This window comes from Pyrus communis, chromosome 6, assembly GCF_963583255.1.
Source record: "Pyrus communis chromosome 6, drPyrComm1.1, whole genome shotgun sequence".
NCBI lineage: Eukaryota > Viridiplantae > Streptophyta > Magnoliopsida > Rosales > Rosaceae > Pyrus > Pyrus communis.
Window position 1 is genome coordinate 28,665,122 of NC_084808.1, and position 20,624 is coordinate 28,685,745.

At 36.7% G+C, this 20,624-nt stretch overlaps 2 protein-coding genes across 2 annotated transcripts; both read left to right on the forward strand.

Moving 5' to 3' along the window:
* The first annotated feature begins 3,374 nt into the window (after positions 1-3,374).
* On the forward strand, positions 3,375-4,880 carry LOC137736929 (cell number regulator 10-like). The gene is made up of 4 exons (XM_068476253.1): positions 3,375-3,443; positions 3,591-3,662; positions 4,056-4,286; positions 4,476-4,880. The coding sequence occupies exons 1-4, from the start codon at positions 3,389-3,391 to the stop codon at positions 4,562-4,564; spliced, it is 447 nt and encodes a 148-aa protein (XP_068332354.1). The 5' UTR covers positions 3,375-3,388; the 3' UTR covers positions 4,565-4,880.
* An 11,199-nt stretch (positions 4,881-16,079) lies between these two features.
* On the forward strand, positions 16,080-20,554 carry LOC137736772 (cell number regulator 10-like). Its single transcript, XM_068476037.1, has 4 exons — positions 16,080-16,134; positions 16,282-16,353; positions 20,073-20,285; positions 20,466-20,554. Exons 1-4 carry the CDS (start codon positions 16,080-16,082, stop codon positions 20,552-20,554), a joined length of 429 nt encoding a protein of 142 aa, XP_068332138.1.
* Positions 20,555-20,624: the final 70 nt, after the last annotated feature.

The window sequence follows — 20,624 nt, forward strand, 5'->3', positions numbered from 1 at the left end:
AATTCAAAACTTTTGCTGCCGCAGGCTCAACTTACCTTACCCAATCAAAACGTCCTCTCTTTTCCCCTCCCACTTCCTTCTGTCTATCTATATCTTCCATTGAAATTTGAAATCCCTTTGTCCAATTACTGTACGCATAGATAATCTTTGTACGTAAGTACTTACCCTTTTAGAAAATTTCAGTTACTTTTACGAGAAAATGATTTCTGCAAATTTCTTTTTTTCGGTCCTATGTTACTTTAACCTTAACTTTCTGCCATCCATGACATTGTTCACACAGTCTGAGACTCTGAATGACCTTCATCAGGAGGGCACCCACATGAACAAGGGTGCTTTTGGAATTATACGGAACTGTGAGGATAGCATTGTAATTTTGCAATTGATTTTTTTTCAGGTGGACTACATTCTAAGTGATAATTCACTGAGGATGTCGTTCATGGTTGGATACGGTGCACGCTACCCACAGATGATACACCACTTGGGCAGCTCATTACCGTCGACGCATGCCCACCCGGGCCGCATCGGGTGCAAAGCCAGGTCTAGATACTTCTTAAGTCCAAAACCCAACCCCAATTTGCTGGTGGGAACCGTTGTTGGTGAGATGAACAGCTCATACACGTTCCAATACTCGAGGCCTTTCTTCTAAGAATCCAAGCCCACCACTTACATCAATTGGCCGTTAGTGGGCCTACTTTCATGTTTTTCAGCCCACTATTGATTTCAACACCCAATGGTAAATTGTGAGGAGTGTAGTGGTGCGCTAAGCTAGGTCATCCACGTACCCTGCCCCAATTATTCTGAAATAATTCTAATTGTATCCAAATCCCAAATTGATGAAGAAACCACTGGTTATGCAAACAAACGGTTTTTTTTTTCTTTTTAACAAACGATATTAGGGGAGGGGGTGACTTTAGCCTCACAATGAGCTAGTAATAATGTGCAAAGTAATACCGCTAGACCGTAATACTAAGTGACTTTTTATTACTTTGAAATGTGATACGGAGAAAATGCTAATCTACAACCATAAACAAGACGATGTAAAGTTTGTACATGTGATGGCGATGTAAATTAGGGTTATTGGTCAGGACAGTGCTTTTATCCCTAATTATTGAGTTTGAGTCACTTGAGTCTGGTTTGTTTAATGTCTTTTGGATTTGAGCTAAGGCCATTGTGGAATAAAAAAAAACTACTATTATTAAGGGGAGAGGAGGGTTTAAAACTATTATATTAATTCATGACTATAACATATAATATTTTTGGGTTGAGTTCATTACTTATTGCCTTAAATGTTAAAAAAGGGTTCATGTGTTATAGCTATTTGGCCAATTTAGTCCCTATATTTTTAATTTGGCCAATTTAATTATCGTGGTGTAGAAAAGAGAGAGGGGAGGGGGGGAGTGGGTGTGTGCAAGAAAATTAGGAGATGATAGAACGTTAGGGATGAGAGTAATTATTCTTTTAATTTTTGAATCAAATAGATATTCTTATAAATAAGTTTATAATAATAATTTTTTTTTAACAGAGATTGGATGAAATATCATTAATTGGTTAACAAAGATATATATAAGGATCAAATTGGCCAAATTAAAATCACGGAGACTAAATTTACCTAATAACTAGAACCCAAAAACTATTGTGACATTTAAACTATATTTATTTATACATTGTGTGACTCTCATTCCCCTAGAGAACCTCCCATCAATATGGTCATGAGTGATGCAAGCAATGACGCATCTTATTAGTTTAAAGGGACTTGCAACTTTTTTTTCATACTACATATCATGAGAGCACTTCCACCTGGGGTGGGATAAGCCGGCACACAGCCAAAAAAATGGCCCAACATCTAGGGAAGTTTTTCCAGCCCACGGGATTGCTTGGCACCCAGCCCAAACTGGTCTCTAGGCCAGCCCAAAATTGATAGACCTTGGGACCAGCCTACATGACGTCAGGCTAAAGTCATAATCTGAAATCGGTGACGACGAACTCCATCTCCGATGAAGAAGACGACTGGATGACGCTACCTTCGAGGACGAGGCTGCCGACCCAGAACTTGCTGTTGAGGACGATGACATACAAATCCGACGATGCAGCTGAAGGTCAGGGCGTAGGTCCAGAGGCGGCGGGTTTGGAGCTGGCGAGTCTGGGCGCCGATGTCGACCGGTTTAGGGTGGGTCGGACCACGGAGGGCGGTGGAGAAGAAACGGAGAGTGAAGGAGAGGTGGGGATTTGATGAAGGGTGGAGATGGGGGGTGGGTTGGCGTGCTCTGGTCTGAGGAGCATTTTTGGGGAGAAACTCAGAAATTAAAAATCAAATTATTAATTTTTATTATTTTATAATAAAAATTAATAATATTTTAATAAAATTGATTAGGCTATTTAGTTTTAGGGATGGATATGCATTGCCCTATTTCTGTTCATTAAGTGGATTAAATGGGTTGGGTGCTGGCGTAAAGTCTTTAGGTGTAAAATTGCTCTGAAGAAAATATTGAGATTGAAAATAGAAGATCTAAATAGTTGTGAAAATCAAATCAAATAGTTAAAATACCTGTAACATTGAATACCTGTAACATTGAATAATACATATCATTGAAGCTATACAATTTTTTTTTTGTTTGTTTGTGATGAGAAAATTAATGACAGTTCCTTATAAAGCTTGACGTGATTTGTTGCATTAAGTGGGGTAAACTAAACAACAAAATGAAAAAGTAGGTAGTGAAAGGTGTATAAGAACCACGTAACCCCTCCTCGTTTCCCACGTTGTGAGTCTGAAGTGACAGCCATGAACCAGAGTAATAATACAAAGTTGAATGATGCAAACCGGCCCACTCATGAGAGCATCTTGCACTGTTTGTACGTTGTAGAGAATATTTGATGTCAGATTTTGTAGAGAATAATTAGCTAATTAATATAATTTGAAAGGAAAGATTTTAGGATTACCTTTAGAGAATATTTGATGTCAGATGTGAAGTGTATATACAAAATATAAGGTATATATTGAGAATGTAGGGTGTGAGGATATTATGATAAAGTATGTGGAGTGTATTAAAATAATTTTTAAGTGAAAAAGTAAATAGGTATATTAAGTATATGAGATTTATTCAACAATTTATGAAGTGTTAATATAATAAGTTTTTTTTTCATTCGAAAAAAAAAAAAAAAAAAAAAAAAAACATCTTCTCGTTTTTTTTGGTCGTAAACATGTATTTACTCGTACTTCATCGTATAAATGCTCCTTCATCTGCCATTGCAATCCATGATCATGACAATTCTGCACGTCAAATCAAACCATGCATAGTGCGGTCTAGTGCAGATTCCATTAACATTGATCGCATATATATACATATGCATGGTGTGTGTACGTATATGCCCCAACAGTGTGCAAAAAAAGATGTCGGGTGGATGGACCACTGGCCTGCTTGACTGCTTCAGTGACTGCAGTGTCTGTAAGTACAGCTTCTATTCTCATCCCTTCTTGGCTAGCTAACTAAATCAATTATACCATGTTTACTTATTTGGTATATGAATATATACCGACTGATGAATTGATCATACAAACCCTAAACCTATATATAACGTAATTTGGACTGCAGGCTGCTTGGGATTTTGGTGTCCTTGCGTTGTTGCTGGGCGTGTTGCAGAGATTGCCTCCAAAGGACATACCAGTAACGTTTCTTTTAAGAACCCAGTAACTCGATATGTAAACTTGATTGAGGGCCGGTTTTGAACTGCTTATTTGCTTTCTGCCTTAGTCAATCGACAATTTTTTTTAATAACTTTAACATAAAAATTTAAAAATACTTTATCGAGAAGCACTTGTTAACTAGTCATTTTTTTTATGAGCACATTCAAATTTCTTTCCATGAAGCACTTGGATTTTATAAGAAACACCTGGATATAATAAATTTTTCAGTATTTTCATAATAGAAGCACGTACTTAACTCGAACATGAGCGCTTTATACGTAAATAGTCCAAAACATGCCCTAAATTAAGTGATAAAATTTGACGATGATGTTGAAATTGGAAGTGAACTCCAAAAGTGTGCATGCGTATGCAGGTTGTTGTCAGCAGGGATGTTTGTATGCACTAATCAATTCCTATACTCACTTAGCATTCGGCATTCCTTGCGGTTTCTGCATTACTTGCGGCTTTCGAACCAAACTGAGGGAGCAGTACAAGTTGGAGGAAAAACCTTGCAACGATTGCTGTGTTCATTTCTTCTGCCACTCCTGTGCCTTGTGCCAAGAATATCGTGAGCTCGAGAACCGTGGTTTCAATGTTGCCATTGGTACGTACATTCGTTGTTCCTTCCCCCCATACAATTACTTAGATTCATCGTCTCGGTGCACCTCCTTATCCACCCTAGTTAGATTAGATCAACCGATACGTATTATACACGTGTAATTATCTTTTAAAAGTATTAAACTATTAATTCAAGATCATTCCTAATTAACTAGTTAATTTCAATGAATGTTAGGCTGGGAACGAAATGCGTCACAGAATCCTGGAGTGGTGACAGCACCATCTGTGCAAGGTGGCATGAATCGTCAGACTGATCACAAATAGTAATAGTGTTGGCTTGATGCTTCATACCATCTGGAATAAAAGAATTTGTTTTCAATTTTTGTTTGCCGTCTCTTGTATAAACTTATTTTGGCTTTGGAGAGTCATCTTAGTCTGTTGAGTGTGGGTGTGAATAATTTAAAGATTTTATGTGTTCATTTGCTTATTTGTGGGCTTTTCTCAGTCATGGTATTCAATCAAGTTGACCTTTTATGTTTTGTTAAAATCTCTTTTAGATTGTAAACTCTCTTTTATCAAATATTATTTTTAATGTTTTTATCAGTTCTTAATGTTATAATAAAATCACTATTATTTTGCTGAATTTTTTTTAACTATTTGCGTGTATCTTAAAGTGGTGGGTTCGATTGTTTCTAATCGGTTATTATATTGATGTTCGATGGTTTTGTGGAAGGAGAATTCATTATCGGAGTTGCTGATTTGGGCGTCGGTAAAGGAACAAATTTTAGTTTTTAATGCAGTTTGGACATAAAAGGAACAAATCATTATCAGAGTTACCAATTTTTCTTATGTAATGTATAAGGGATAAGGATTGTCTGCCCTCCGACTTCTGGTGCCCTCATGTTTTGTATGATCACGGTTAAGTCACGTCAACATTTTATATTATTTTTTTATAGAGATAATAAGACAAAAATAAATAGTAATATAAAATATTGACATGATTTAATCATAACCACATAAATAAAAAGGCACGAAAGGACATCGGAAATGGGAAAAACAATCCTTGTCCGTGTATAAGAACCACATAACCCCTCCTCGTTTCCCACATTGTGAGTCTGAAGTGACAGCCGTGATCCAGAGTAATAATACAAAGTCGAATGATGCAGACCGGCCCACGCAAGAGAGTCTAAACCAGAATAATAACACAAGGTTGAATGATGCAAACCCACTCATGAGAGCCTCTTCCTCTGTTTGTATGTAATAATCTATCTTCTAGAGCATTCTTTCGTCATCTGAGATGTTAATTTGCTTACTAAAATATTAATTATCCGTCTTCACTCAAGATCTCTGTCCCATAACTCTATTTTTGTATAAATTATGGAGTAAATAGGCTCATTAAAATTTATTTTTACAAAAAAAAAAAGAAGAAGCTAAAATGAAGATATTTTGCTCATCTGATTATTCTTTAATGAAGAGGCAAACCACATTTCTAAGTTAATAATTCAAATTATGAAAAATTTTAATTGAGCAATTGAATGTCCTTATTTAGTTGGTTTTGCGCGTGATTAAGTTCAAAGAGTAACTTAGAAAATGAACATTTCTAAGCATCAATCAACATTGTCTCGTTTTTTTTGGTCGTGAACTTGTATTTACTCCTACTTCATCGTATAAATGCTCCTTCACCTGCCGTTGCTATCCATGATCATGACAATTCTACACGTCAAACCAAAACATGCATAGTGCGGTGCAGTGCAGATTCCATTAACATCAATCGCATATATATGCATGGTGTGTGTATGTATATGCCCTAATGGTGTGCAAAAAAAGATGTCGGGTGGATGGACCACTGGCCTGCTTGACTGCTTCAGTGACTACGAAGTCTGTAAGCGCAGCTTCTATTCTCTTCCCTTCCTGGCTAGCTAGCTAAATCAATTATACCATGTTTACTTATTTGGTATATGAATACATACCGATTGATGATTTGATCATACAAAACCTAAACCCATAGATAACGTAATTTGGACTGCAAGCTGCTTGGGATTTTGGTGTCCTTGCATTGTTGTTGGGCGTGTTGGAGAGATTGTCTCCAAAGGACATACCAGTAACTCGATATGTAAACTTGATTGAGGGCCGGTTTTGAACTGCTTCTTTGCTTTCTGTCTTAGTCAATCAAAAGTTGTTTTGAATAACTTTAACATAAAAATTTAAAAAGACTTTCTTGAGAAGCACCTGTTAACTAGTCACTTTCTCGATGAGCACATTCAAATTCCTTTCCATGAAGCACTTGGATTTTATAAGAAACACCTGGATATAATAAATTTTTTAGTATTTTTATAATAGAAGCACGTACTTAACTCGAACATGAGCGCTTCGTACGTAAACAACCCAAAACGTGCCCTAAATTAAGTGATTAAAATTTGACGATGATGTTGAAATTGGAAGTGAACTCCAAAAGATGCATGTTGTTTTCAGCATGGATGTTTGTATGCACTAATCAATTCCTATACTCACTTAGCATTCGGCATTCCTTGTGGTTTCTGCATTACTTGCGGCTTTCGACCCAAACTGAGGGAGCAGTACAAGTTGGAGGAAAAACCTTGCAACGATTGCTGCGTTCAATTCTTCTGCCACTCCTGTGCCTTGTGCCAAGAATATCGTGAGCTCGAGAACCGTGGTTTCAATGTTGCCATTCGTACGTACATTCATTGTTCCCTCCTTCCAATACAATTACTTAGATTCACCGTCTCGGTGCACCTCCTTATCCACCATAGTTAGATTAAATCAACCGATACGTGTTATACACGTGTAATTATCTTTAAAAAGTATTAAACTATTAATTCAAGATCATTCCTAATTAACTAGTTAGTTTCAATGAATGTTAGGCTGGGAACGAAATGCGTCATAGAATCCTGGAGTGGTGACAGCACCAGCCGTGCAGGGTGGCATGAATCGTCAGACTGATCACAAATAGTAATAGGTTGGCTTGATGCTTCATACCATCTGGAATAAAAGAATTCGCTTTCGATTTTTGTTTGCCGTCTCTTGAATAAACTTATTTTGGCTTTGGAAAGTCATCTTAGTCTGTTGAGTTTGGGTGTGAATAATTTAAAGACTTTATGTGTTCATTTGCTTATTTGTGGGCTTGTCTCACCATGGTATTCAATCAAGTTGACTTTTTATGTTTTGTTCAAGTCTCTTTAGATTGTGGACTCTCTTTTATCAAATATTATTTTAATGTTTGTATCAGTTCTTAATGTTATAATAAAATCACTATTGTTTCGCTAATTTTTTAAACTATTTGCGTGTATCTTAAAGTGGTGGGTTCTATTGTTTCTAATCGGTTATTATATTGATGTTCGATGGCTTTGTGGAAAACCAAGGAGAAGTCATTATCAGAGTTACGGATTTGGGTGTCTATAAATGAACAAATCTTAGTTTTTTATACAGTTTGGACATAAAAGGAACAAATCATTATGTAATATATAGATCTAAATAACACTCATTGATGTCGGGATTGTACGCCTCAAACATAAGTCCTGAGAGGACGCAAAACAAACATGAGTGGATCAAGTTGATATACATAATAATAAAATAGAACATAGTCTTTCCAAATATAAGTACATATATCTCAAAACATCTTCATAGTATAAAGTCATCCATCATCTATACTATAAAGAAGTGTATAAAAGAATGTTCATAAACAATATATAGTCATCCATCATATATACTACCAAGAACATCAGTTCGATAAAATATGATATTCCAAAATATTCTCAGTAAACATAATATCTCATTAAAAGTAATCATTAAATCATGCTTTTTCATGTATGCATTTCTACTATTAAAACATGCATTTTAGAAGGGTTCACTCACAAATACTCCGTCGTCGAAGAGCCGTACGAAATAGAAAGGACGAAATCGTCGCTAATAGTTGCAAGCACATAAATGGTACAATTAATAAAACTCTATTCAAACTATTGAATATGGGAAAACGGACGTCAAAAACGGATCCAGGACGTCGAAATTAGCCCATGAGAGGTCCCGTACAAAATCCAAAAAAGTCAACCCAAAAGTCAACGCTGACAGTCAATGGTCGACGGTCAAAGTCAACAATTAGCGTTGACCGAAGTTAACAGGTCAGACCAGGTCAACGGTCGGGTAGGGTCAACCAGATTTGGGCTTGGTTCAAGTTAGGCTTCTAGGCTTGGTTAGGCCCAAGGGTTTTTGGGTCAGAAGGCCTGGGCTTGAAAGCTCGGCCCAAGGAAAAGATTTGGGTTGACTGGGTTTAGAGGTTTGGGCTTAAAGGTCAACGGGTCGAAGCCCTTTGGTCCCGAGCCAAGGGTTTACACGGGCTTGGGCTTAAAGGCACAGCCTAGTTCTTTTGGGTTTTTGAAAGAAAACTAAATAATTAAAATTAAAAACTATACGGGTTGGGTTTTTAGGTCTAATGGCTAACGGGCCTAAGGCCCGAGTCCTATACATTACCGAAGGGCCTTGGTTCATTGGGTTTGGGTCTCTGACCCATTTCTCACCGGGGAAGAAGGCCGGAGCCTCTCATGCTCCAGTTGACACCAAAACGCCGTCCTAGACTCTGATCTATATACCAAAACGAAGGTATAGATGATAGGGATGAGTTTTGTACCTGAGATCTGCCATGGAATGGCTGGAGGTGGCTGGAATATTGTTCGAAACCCACGGGTTCGCTGAACCTGGGTTGGGTGCCTTCTGGGTGTCCCAGAACTTCACGATGATGGAGAGATAAGGAAAAAAGGTCTACAATGGTGGTGGTGGTGTTGCATCGCCGTTGGGGGGGTTCGATTGGGTGTGCGTGGGTGCGAGTTTGATCGGCGAGAAAGGGAAAGAGGGTGAAAGAGATAAAGTGAGTACGTGAGAGAAAGGATAAGGTGAGTGCTCGGGAGAAGAGAAAAAATAAAGGAAGTGGGTAGGGGTTTGCCACGTGGCAGATGGGGGGGGGGGGGGGAGGGAATTGGGCACAGAAAATCAGGGTTGGGCCCACTTGGGCACACCATTTAAGGTCCAAAATAAAACCCTTTCAAATACATTTTTAAAACCAAAGTGAAATTACAAAACTAACCTTTCATTTCGTAAAACCCGTAAATTAAATCGAGACAGGTTGTCACACAATGTCTCCAATTTTATTAACTTGAACAAAATTTCAAGACTTACATGGATGTTACATATAAAGTAAATAGTAAGCAATGCTCTTTGCCACGTATTTTCAAGACCGTCCACTCCTTGAACAAAGTTTAAAATTCCATGACAATGCTCAGGTACACCTGCTAGTGATTTCCAAAAATCTTTTTCCGCCTCCTGTACGCCCATCTTTTTTGGTCATTATAGATTGAATAAATAAAATAAAATAAAATAACACCGAATCGAAGATCAATATGTACACCACCTCAATCAATCATTCATGTGCTGAGAGGCTGAGCCTAAGAGTGAGACGATGGATTTCTTTCTTCCCATACGCTTCCTTCGTACATATTACAATGGGATGTGATGTCCACACAACCCATTTTACTTCTCACACATCTTTTTTAATTTTCGGTCGTCGAATCAGATGAATTGAAGAAGATTAACGGACATAAATTATCAAGGGTTGTGTGAAAAGTAAAATGGGGTGTGTGGATAGCACACCCCTATTACAATTTGCTTCACAAACCTAACTTTTCTTCAAACTGATTGCGACCCCTTGTTAAGGGCTTTTCAGTTTTCAGTCCCAGATTTCAAAACGTAATGCTTTTACCATTCATATATCTTGTTATCTACTCTTGATTTATATTTAGTTGTTTTTACGAAAAAATGATTTCCGCACATTTCTTTGTTTTTACTTGTATATATTTGTTTGTTTCAATTCAAACACTAAAAATACACTGAATTTACAAGATTAAAATCACAGTTATATTAAGATGATTTCCGCACGTCTTTTCTCTCTGCACGACAAGTCAACTGCTAGCTGGCAATACACTGAATTTACAAGATTAAAATCACAGTTATATTGGTGATCAAGGCAAGTCAACTGCTAGGTTTGGATCTTGTCCTGTCTGACTTTAACCTTAAGTTTCTACCATTGAGTACAATAAATCCATGAGATTATTCACACAGTGATAAGATCCAAATCTCTAGGCCCTTAATCAACCTACAAGTAACACAGAGAATAGAGAGAGCAGAGCTCTTGAATTGTTTTGTTTTTTTTTGTTTATATTTCTTTTGTGTAAATTCTGATTTAACTTTTACATCTAAAGCATGAGCTTATATATAAGTTTTCACTAAAACAAATTGCCAGCTAGCAATAACTAATCATTCCCTAATACTCATATTTAGTCTAGTGTTACATTGCTAATTGTGATCGAAATATAGGATCATAACAATACTTCCCCCTTAAAGAACAACCTTGTCCTCAAGGTTGAAAATTGAAAAACTTATTTGAACGAGCAGAAACTAAGGAGTCTTGCAATAGAAGGGAAGCTGCATGGACTGCAAATACAATCAGCCTAAGATTGAAAAGAGACTGCCTAAGATTAACTATCCTCTTCTTAGGTCCAACACACCATTCATTGCCAACTTACACTTGCAGTAAGACAAATATGATGGACATCCTTCCTGAAGAACAGGCAAAGAAATAACACCAGCAACAACCAAATGAAATAACACCAGCAGCAACCAATACATTGATGTGTGCCATATTGTCTAACAAAATTACTTTTAGCTTATGATAGACTTTGCAGACACATTCATAATCATACAACCATGCATAAACACTAGCACCATCAACTCATAGATTTGGCATGAATACTATTACCTCTTCACTACCAAAAGTGAGCATCCAAATACGTCTGCTAGTTTTCTTATGATGCAACTCCAGCTCTACCAAAATCCATCTTTTACCAATCATGTAAGAGAAAACATGATGACTTACACAATGCTGCTCAGGCACAGTCACATATGGTGTTGTCCGAGATTTCCATTGCTCCTTGAAATGCATTCCATAAACCAGGAAAAATAAGATTGAAGCAGTAGTTGTTCCATCTTCCTACAAAAGAAGCTTGAACTCAATCTCTAAATTCAGGAGACTTGTTAGATTGTTGGCAACCATGGAAATGAATTCCTTGATTTTGAGAGGGTCATTTCTGTGTTTATGGCTGAGTATTGCAAACATTTCCTCTTCTTGTCTGAAATGTCCATCTTGAAGCCCTTTCAAGTTAGCATATTCTTCCAAGAGCCTGATCATGGTTGTAACAATTTGCACCAGCAAGAGCACAATTTGACCAAAAACATGACTGTTACATGCTTCTGTAATATTTGTAGCAAGTTCCAGACCTTTGTAACAGACCACATCCTGAGACAATGCAGGGTTCAGAGTGTTGGAAAAGATACGGAGCCTGTTATCATTCGTACTTTCCTGAACAAATATCGATACATATAGGTTCTTCCCTTTACTGATTGTATCATTGAGAGCACTAGCAGCAACCATAGCTGAGTCCTCTTTGTCAAATTGAAAAAAACCCGAAACCCTTTCTCTTCCCATTTTCTTCTACTACCTTGAAAGAGAAGAGAATGCAGGGCATCTCCATCAACCATATTGATAATTCCTCTGATTGAACTTGTTCCTCTAATTGAAGACAACCCTTTGATAAGATATACTGTCACAAGGATCAGTTAGAGAGTGACACCAACCCGGTTGCTGCAAAACAGATGCAATGCATAGAAATTTTTCTTCACAAATTTACCCACAAGATACCAATTAACCCATCCAAATTTATCTTTCACGTATGCACCATAGTAATCAGTCAAAAAAGAAGGGAATTTAGCCTCCGGAGTTGCTAAAATGATACTCAAATTAAGAACTAACTCAGGTCCAGTTTTCGTAGTATCGGAGAATGTGTTTATGGAGTAGCTACGGAGCAAAGATCATCGTCTTGGGTTCCGGAAGCAACACTGTAGATGCAGCAGAGTTGTTCGAGTGTGGCTTGACGGCCGAATTTGCCAGTGCTCGCAACATCGGTGAAGATGAAAGCAATGGCGGAATGGAATAATTGTGGATTGTTGACGAAATTCGCAATGGGTTGCCGTTTTCGTTGTGAGGTTTTTGGTGACCGACCTCGATCGATTCAGCTTCCTAGGAACACATCGAAGCTGGATCAAAATCTCCCTCGACGCCGAAAGCCAAGTCATGGTGTAACTGAGCAAGGTCACTATGAATTTATGTGAGTACAGGATTCACAACCTTGTGAATGGCGGTGAGTGCAGAATCCATAGCTTCGTGGATCGCATCACGAATTGCAGCACGCATTGAAGCTTCAAATGAGTTGATTGCAGTGGAGAGGCGTGCATCCATGGCAAGAAAACGGGTCGGGTGGGCGTGGACACGAAGGAAACTAGGATTTGAGAAGGATGATACCATTGATAAGATCGAAATCTCTAGGCCCTTAATCAACATACAAGTAACACAGAGGATAGAGAGGGAGAGTGAGAGGGAGAAAGAGAAAGTGCAGAGCTCTTGAATTGTTTTTTTTTTTTTTTTTTTTTTTTTTTTTTTATATTTCTTTTGTGTAAATTCTGATTTAACTTTTACATCCAAAGCATGAGCTTATATATAAGTTTCCACTAAAACAAATTACCTGGCAATAACTAATCACTCCCTAATACTCATATTTAGTCTGCTGTTACATTGTTAATTGTGATCGAAATATAGGATCATAGCACACAGAGACTAAATGACCATCATCAGGAGGACACATAAACAAGGGTGCTTGTGGAATTCTACTGAATTATGAGGATATAACTGTAATTTTGAATTGAGGATGTCGTACATGGTTGGATACGGTGCACGCTACCCACAGAGGATACACCACCTGGGCAGCTCATTACCATCGTTGGAGGCCCGCCCTGCCCGCATTAAATGCAAATCGGGGTCTAGATACTTCTTAAGTCTAAAGCCGAACCCCAATTTGCTAATGGGAGCCATCATTGGTGGGCCCAACAGTTAGACGCGTTCCCAGGCTCGAGGCCTTTCTTCCAAGAATCCGAGCCCACTGGCCTACTTTTGTATTTTTTTTAGCCCACTATTGATGAAGAAACCACGTACCCTACCCTAATTATTCTGAAAATTCTAAATTGCATCCAAATCCCAAATTCATGAAGAAACCACCGGTACGTTGAATATGTTGTTTAGTATTACGGTTTAGTGGTATTCCTCGTCACTTGTAAGTGAGAGGTCTTAGCCTCGATTCTCACCAAAGACGAATTTGAACCACATTATTGCTAGTCCATTTTGAGGCTAAGCCCACCCCCTCCCCTTAGTGTTATAAAAATAAAAAATAAAATAAACAACCCGACATAAAGTTTATGCATTTATGGAGACGTAAATTAGGGTAATTGGTCAAGATAATGCTTCTATCCCTAATTACTGCGTTTGAGTCACTCAAGTTCAGTTTGTTTAATGTGTTTTGGACTTGGAATGAGGTTGTTATGGAACAACGGAACAAAAAACTACTATTATTAAGGGGAGGGAGAGGGTAAAACTATTATATTAATTTAAAAGATAGAGAAGTTTCGAACTCAGAATGTATGGTTAAAAACTCAACATCCAATCTACTAGTATATTGAACCACATGCTATTATAAGGAAAAAAAAAAAAGAATATCCGCAACTTATTTATATATGACCCATTGTGTTACTCATTCCCCTCTCTTGAAAGGAGAACATCCCTCGTCTCAAAAATATCAAGGGAAGAGATCATCTCCGAATCTTTCCCTCCAAAGCTTTTAAAATTTTTTACTAACTTCTTTATTTTTAACCATTAGATCAAATTTTTAAGATTCAGATCATTTGATTCCTAGGCTTTGGAGTGAAGGATCCAAAGAGAATCTTTTTCCAAATATCAATGTGGCATGGTCATGAGTGATGCAAGCATGACGCATGATATTATTTTTAAGGGACTTGCAACTTGTTTTTCTATCACTAAATAATATGAAGAAAAAAAAAAGAAATATTGAGATTAAAAATAAGAGATCTGAATAATTATTAAAAAAAATAACAACTAAAACACCTGCAACGTTGAATAAAACGTAACATCAAAGTCACACAACCTTTTTGTTCGCGATAAGCAGCTAAAACAAAAAGGAAAAGGAGGTAGTTACAGATGTATAAAAACCACGTAACCCCTCCTCATTCCCACATTGTGGGTCTGAAGTGACAGCCATGAACCAGAATAATAATACGAAAGGGGAAAGACACGTGATCTCTCCCCTCCCCTGCTCACTCCTACGTTGTGGGTCTGAAGTGACAGCCATGAACCAGAATAATAATACAAAAGGGAAAAGATGCAAAACCACTCATAAGGGCCTCTTGCTTTGTTTGTAGTTTGTTTTTTTTTTTTTTTTTGGATCAAAACGGTTGACTTTATTAGATTCTAATAGATACGTTTACATTTTTTATTAGAATATTAAACAAAAACTTTGGACCAAAAGCATCATAACGAAAAGCACCTTCATGTGAAGCAACATACGAGGTAACAGCGTGAGCAGCGGCATTTCCATTCTGCTTAACAAACACAAACCTCATCCTTCCTAATTAAGATACCAATAACCCAATATCATAAATAAAACATTTCAAAGTAGCATCAATCCCATATTCCCCATTAAGCATTCGAATGATCTGAGAATCCGATTTAACCTCCACATCTTGACATCCCAACTCAATACATACTTTGTATGTAATAATCTATCTTCTGGAGCATTCCTTAGGGCCTCTTGCTTTGTTTGTATGCAAACCCACTCATGACTTCACTCATTAGGGCCTCTTATTCGTCTTTACTCAAAAGTTCCAAGCCTCACAATTTCATTTTTGTCTAAATTGCCGAGTCAATAGGCTCATTCAAAATTATATTTATAGAAAATTAGCTAAAATGAAGATTTTTATTTTTTATTTTTATCATCTGATTATTCTTTACTGAAGAGGCAAATCACATTTATCAGTTATTTATTCAAATTATGACAATTTTAATTGTACAGTGAAATGTCTTAATTTAATTGATTTGTGCGTAATTAACTTCAAAGAGTAACTTACAAAATGAACAGTTCTAATCATCAATCAACATTGTCTCTCTTTTTTTTTTTTTTTTTTGGTCATGAAACATGTGTTTATTCCTGTTGCATCGTATATATCCTTCTTCATCTGCCATTGCTATCATCCATATAAAGATAATTATGCACGTCAAGTCAAACATGCATAGTGCAGTCCAGCGCAGATTCCAATAACATCGATTATATTGTAAGAATAATATTACAAGGATAAAGATTCAATCAATTGAATCACAATTCTCAGAAGATCAAGATAAGAAAACTGTAGATTTGTAAGCATGAAATTGACCTGCAGAACTTGCTCCAGATGATGATGCCATTGCAGCAAGATAAACTCGAAACCTTCTACCCTCTAACAAAACACAATGGCTCTCTCAATCAATAGGACTTGAGATCTCAATGAACCGCATTCCCGTAAGGGCAATGGCTCAAGTCTTATATAGTACTCTCTTAACCATTCCCTATCTGAATAGGTTTAGGATTCAAACTTAACTACTAATACCGAAACACCAGTCCCAAACCAATTCTTAAGTTCCAATCCCACAAGGTTTATGCAGAACCTCAATGTACTTTTCCTGCAGAAATACTAATACATAATAGCTTAAAGATTATGACTTTTCTATATCAATCTTAAACACCATAGTCAGTTCCATATTCATACTCATAATCTTATGTATATATGCATGCATGTATGTGCGTATATCGGTATATGTCCCAACCGTTTGCAGAAAAAGATGTCGGGTGGATGGAGCACTGGCCTGCTTGACTGCTTCAGTGACTGCAATGTCTGTAAGCGCAGCTTCTATTCTCTTCCCTTCCCGTCTAGCTAGCTAAATCAATTATACCATGTTTACTTGTTTGGTATATGAATGTGTACCGATTGATGATTTGATCATACAAACCCTAAACCTATATATAACGTAATTTGGACTGTAGGCTGCTTGGGATTTTGGTGTCCTTGCGTTGTTGCTGGGCGTGTTGCAGAGATTGTCTCCAAAGGACAAACCAGTAATGTTTCTTTTAAGAACCCAGTTAACTTGATATCTAAACTTGGATAATAATAAAATTTTGGGTTGTTTAGAAAAACGCTCTTGAAACTCCTATTTTTCAAATAAAAACCCATTTAATATTAAACATTCAAATAAAACTCAAATTTCAAATAGAATACCATGTAAACAAATATGTAATCAATTATCATCACATATTTACAACTTATGCCACAAAACCCTAATTATGTCAATAAATACTATTACTCACCCTAATTATGATTAGCAATTAACCCCATATGAAAATTTTACCTTTCTTGTATGATAAATATTAGGAACATATATATATATATATATATATATATATATATTAATTTAGCCATGTTCATAAACAATTATGGGCACATTTTTCCTATGGAAAAAAAAATCCTTTGTACAATCAATTATTTTGCATCAAATAATATTGTTTGATAAAAACAACAAAGAACCAATTAATATTTTTTTATGTTGTAAGTAAATTATTTCTCCTAGATTATTATATACATTAGGCATTTTTTGTTTGTTATTATATATGCGTGTTAAAAATAATTTATCTATAATTATATGTAAAATGTAAGTAAATTAATTTTGAATCAAGTATTTATTTTGTAGGTAAATTAAAATAGTAGTTCCTTTATTTTGGTAAAGTTAAACAGTGCCTAAATTATTTTGTAAAAATTAAACCAAGACAAATTATCTCCATTAAAATAAAACAATAGATATTCGACAAAAAAAATAAAAATAAAATAGTAGATACATTATTTTCTTATAAGATTAAACAATAGGTAAATTATATTGTAGGGACATTATGTTTGTAATAAAAATAAAAAAAGAAATTGAAATTCATAAAAAAAAATAAAAAAATAAAAAAATAAAGTAGTAGAAATATTATTTTTTAATCAAATTTCCTCTATTTGTAGGTGAATTATTGACACACCCCGACCCAGAAAGTCCACTTGGACCCTGAACCGAGCTGTGCTGGCCGACACCTGGAAGGTGACGAAGCCATAAAATGTGATAGTGTATAAAAAGTGAATAAATTTGAATCTAAAAGTGTCTAAGTACCAGAGTGCGCTACGAGTGGGAGCGAACCCATTTCACACGCGATGTCAGAGCATAAGTAAGGTACAATAGTGTGGGTAAGAATCATACCCTTAAAAGTAGCCACCAATACTAAGATTAGCTATATATCCTCGTCGATACGAACTCAGCAGTTAAAACCTGAAGGGGTACAAAACAGAAAGTGTGAGTAAGCAGTAAAACCAAACTTCCCAAAACTATTACCTTTCTAACAGTAATAACCCCTCACTGTAATTCCCTTATCGTTTTCTATAGGACAGTACAACATATATACATATATCCAAACCATACTCAGAAATGACCAAAACCACGGTTTGCCATCAACTCCACCATACATTAATAAGTATGCCAAATGAACTTAATCAATACAAAGTGATATATCAATCAGAGTCATCTAAAATGACATGTACAACTTATCTATATCTCATCAATCATGGCTAGCATATAAGTCGGAGTCACCTATAGTGACCTGTACGACTTATCCATATCTCATCAATCCTGGCTAGCATATAAGTCGGTGACCCTGGCTAGCATATAAGTCGGAGTCACCTATAGTGACCTGTACGACTTATCCATATCTCATCAATCATGGCTAGCATATAAGTCGGAGTCACCTATAGTGACCTGTACGACTTATCCATATCTCATCAATCGGAGTCACCTATAGTGACCTGTACGACTTATCCATATCTCATCAATCATGGTCTAACATATAAGTCAAAGTCACCTATAGTGACCTGTACGACTTATCCATATCTCATCAATCATGGCTAACCAATAGCTCAACGTATACCTGCACACGAGTCGGAACCACCTAAAGTGGTCTGTATGACAGGACTGGGTGTAAATAAATACGCTCAAGTGCTACGATCACTTGAAGACTGTGCGAATAATCGCGGGTCACCTACGAGTCGGAACCACCTAAAGTGGTCTGTACGACAGGACTGTGCACCTACCTTGGATCCAAGGTGAGCGTAAGGTGCGGGAGGTGAACATCACGTGAAGAACTGTGCCCAGGCCATGGGCGGGAGCACTAACACCGGGGTGCAGGTTTATGAGCTATACTATATCTCAACACAATCGTACTCACTACCATCATTAACATCAACATGTACTCACCTGAAGCTTACCTGGGTGTCCTGCGTTCACCTTTGCACTTGAAAGCATTCCCAATAATTATATGCAAGTAGTATACATATGGATATACCATGATGCAATCTAATACTCAACCATGTTGTAGCATTTTCAATTATAAACAATACGGTGTGAATGTACAATCAATAACGCCCTACTTCCGAACTACTTATTTTCAGGGATAATTATCCATGACAACCCAATTAACACTAATTAACTAACTAATTCACAAAACTAAAACTTGCCTTTACCAATTTCCTTCGCATTACTCAATTTCCCAAATAAGGCTTTTGTCTCAAATATATTATGGCTGCATTTAACGTCTCGTTAGACTGCCTACGTACCCTAAACAGGGATCAAGCCATTCGTAATTCATATAGGTACTTCAAGCATTCACAATAATTATATGAAGGTAATATACCTAATCAATTTAAAAGTGTCGATAGAACTCTCAATAATATGTACGATAAAAAGGAAAAGATCCACTCACCTGGAGTCCACACTATGATTCTCTAGCGCACGTGTCGAGGCGTCCTGAATGATTGGTCAACATCCCACATCGCCCAGGGGAGTGATCCTTAAATGTATATTCCCATCCCTACCTAGCACGAGGCATTTTGGGAGCTCACTGGCTTCGGGTTCCGTAGGAACTCCGAAGTTAAGCGAGAAGGGGGCTAGAGCAATCCCATGATGGGTGACCCATTGGGAAGTTGCTCGTGAGTTCCCAAAAACAAAACCGTGAGGGAATGGTAAGCCCAAAGCGGACAATATCGTGCTACGGTGGTGAAGCGGGCTCGGGAAGTGATCCGGCCCGGGCCGAGATGTGACAATTATTTTCATGCATTTATATATATTGGGCACATTTTACTACTAATATATATATGTGCAATAATTTACCTATATTATTATATAAAATATAGATAAATTTATTTTGAATCAAATAACATTTTTTATTTTATAGGTAAATTATTAACATTATTAGTTCTTTTTTGTCTTAACATACATTTTGTTAGGATATATTAATATGCAATGATTTTAAATTAATGCATTTTTTTCCATTAATTGTTAGGATATATTAATATGCAATGATTTTAAATTAATGCATTTTTTTCCATTAATCTCTCCATTCAAATCTGCAGGGAATTAAATGTCTACATTAAAACTGTAATTAGGGGTGTTTTAGGCATCTGAAAAATGCAAAATGTGTAAAGGCAAACAAAATTAATGAATTTGCTTATGTGGAGCCTAATCATTGGGTCTTATTTAGAATAAAAAGACAATATCGGGTTTTATGTAAAGAAACTTAAGTTTCAGGGGCTAAAGTCATATTGTCAATAAAATTTTCAATATTTTCATAATAGAAGCACATACTTAACTCTAACATGGGCGCTTCATACGGAAACAGCCCAAGATGAGCCCTAAATTAAGTGATTAAAATTTGACGATGATGTTGAAATCGGAAGTGAACAAAATTTGCATGGTATGCAGGTTGTTTTCAGCATGGATGTTTATATGCAGCAATTAATCACTTTACTAACTTAGCATTCTGCATTACTTGCGGCTATCGAACCAAACTGAGGGGGCAATACATGTTGGAGGAAAAACCTTGCAACGATTGCTGCGTTCATTTATTCTACAACCCCTGTGCCTTGTGCCAAGAATACCGTGAGCTCCAGAACCGTGGTTTCGATGTTGCCAGTGGTACATACATGCGCTGTTCCATGCTCCCTCCAATATAATTACTTAGATAGAACGTCTCGTTGCACCTGATTATCCACTCTAGTTAGATCAACCGATATGTGTTATACACGCGTAATTATCTTTGAAAAATATTATTTGAAGATCATTCCTAATTAATTAATTAATTTCAATGAATGTTAGGGTGGAAAGGAAATGCGTCACAGAATCGTGGAGTGGTGACAGCACCAGCTCTGCAGGGTGGCATGAATCGTCAGTCTGATCACAAATAGTAATGTTGTTGGCTTGATGGTGGCATGGAAATCATACCATCTGGAATAAAAGAATTTGTTTTCGTTTTTT

Coding starts and splice junctions, on each gene's coding strand:
- LOC137736929 (XM_068476253.1), top strand. CDS start 3,389: ATGTCGGGTGGATGGACCACTGGCCTGCTTGACTGCTTCAGTGACTGC. Junction 3,444..3,590: donor CTTCAGTGACTGCAGTGTCT/GTAAGTACAGCT, acceptor TTTGGACTGCAG/GCTGCTTGGGATTTTGGTGT. Junction 4,287..4,475: donor TGGTTTCAATGTTGCCATTG/GTACGTACATTC, acceptor AATGAATGTTAG/GCTGGGAACGAAATGCGTCA.
- LOC137736772 (XM_068476037.1), top strand. CDS start 16,080: ATGTCGGGTGGATGGAGCACTGGCCTGCTTGACTGCTTCAGTGACTGC. Junction 16,135..16,281: donor CTTCAGTGACTGCAATGTCT/GTAAGCGCAGCT, acceptor TTTGGACTGTAG/GCTGCTTGGGATTTTGGTGT. Junction 16,354..20,072: donor TGTCTCCAAAGGACAAACCA/GTAATGTTTCTT, acceptor CATGGTATGCAG/GTTGTTTTCAGCATGGATGT.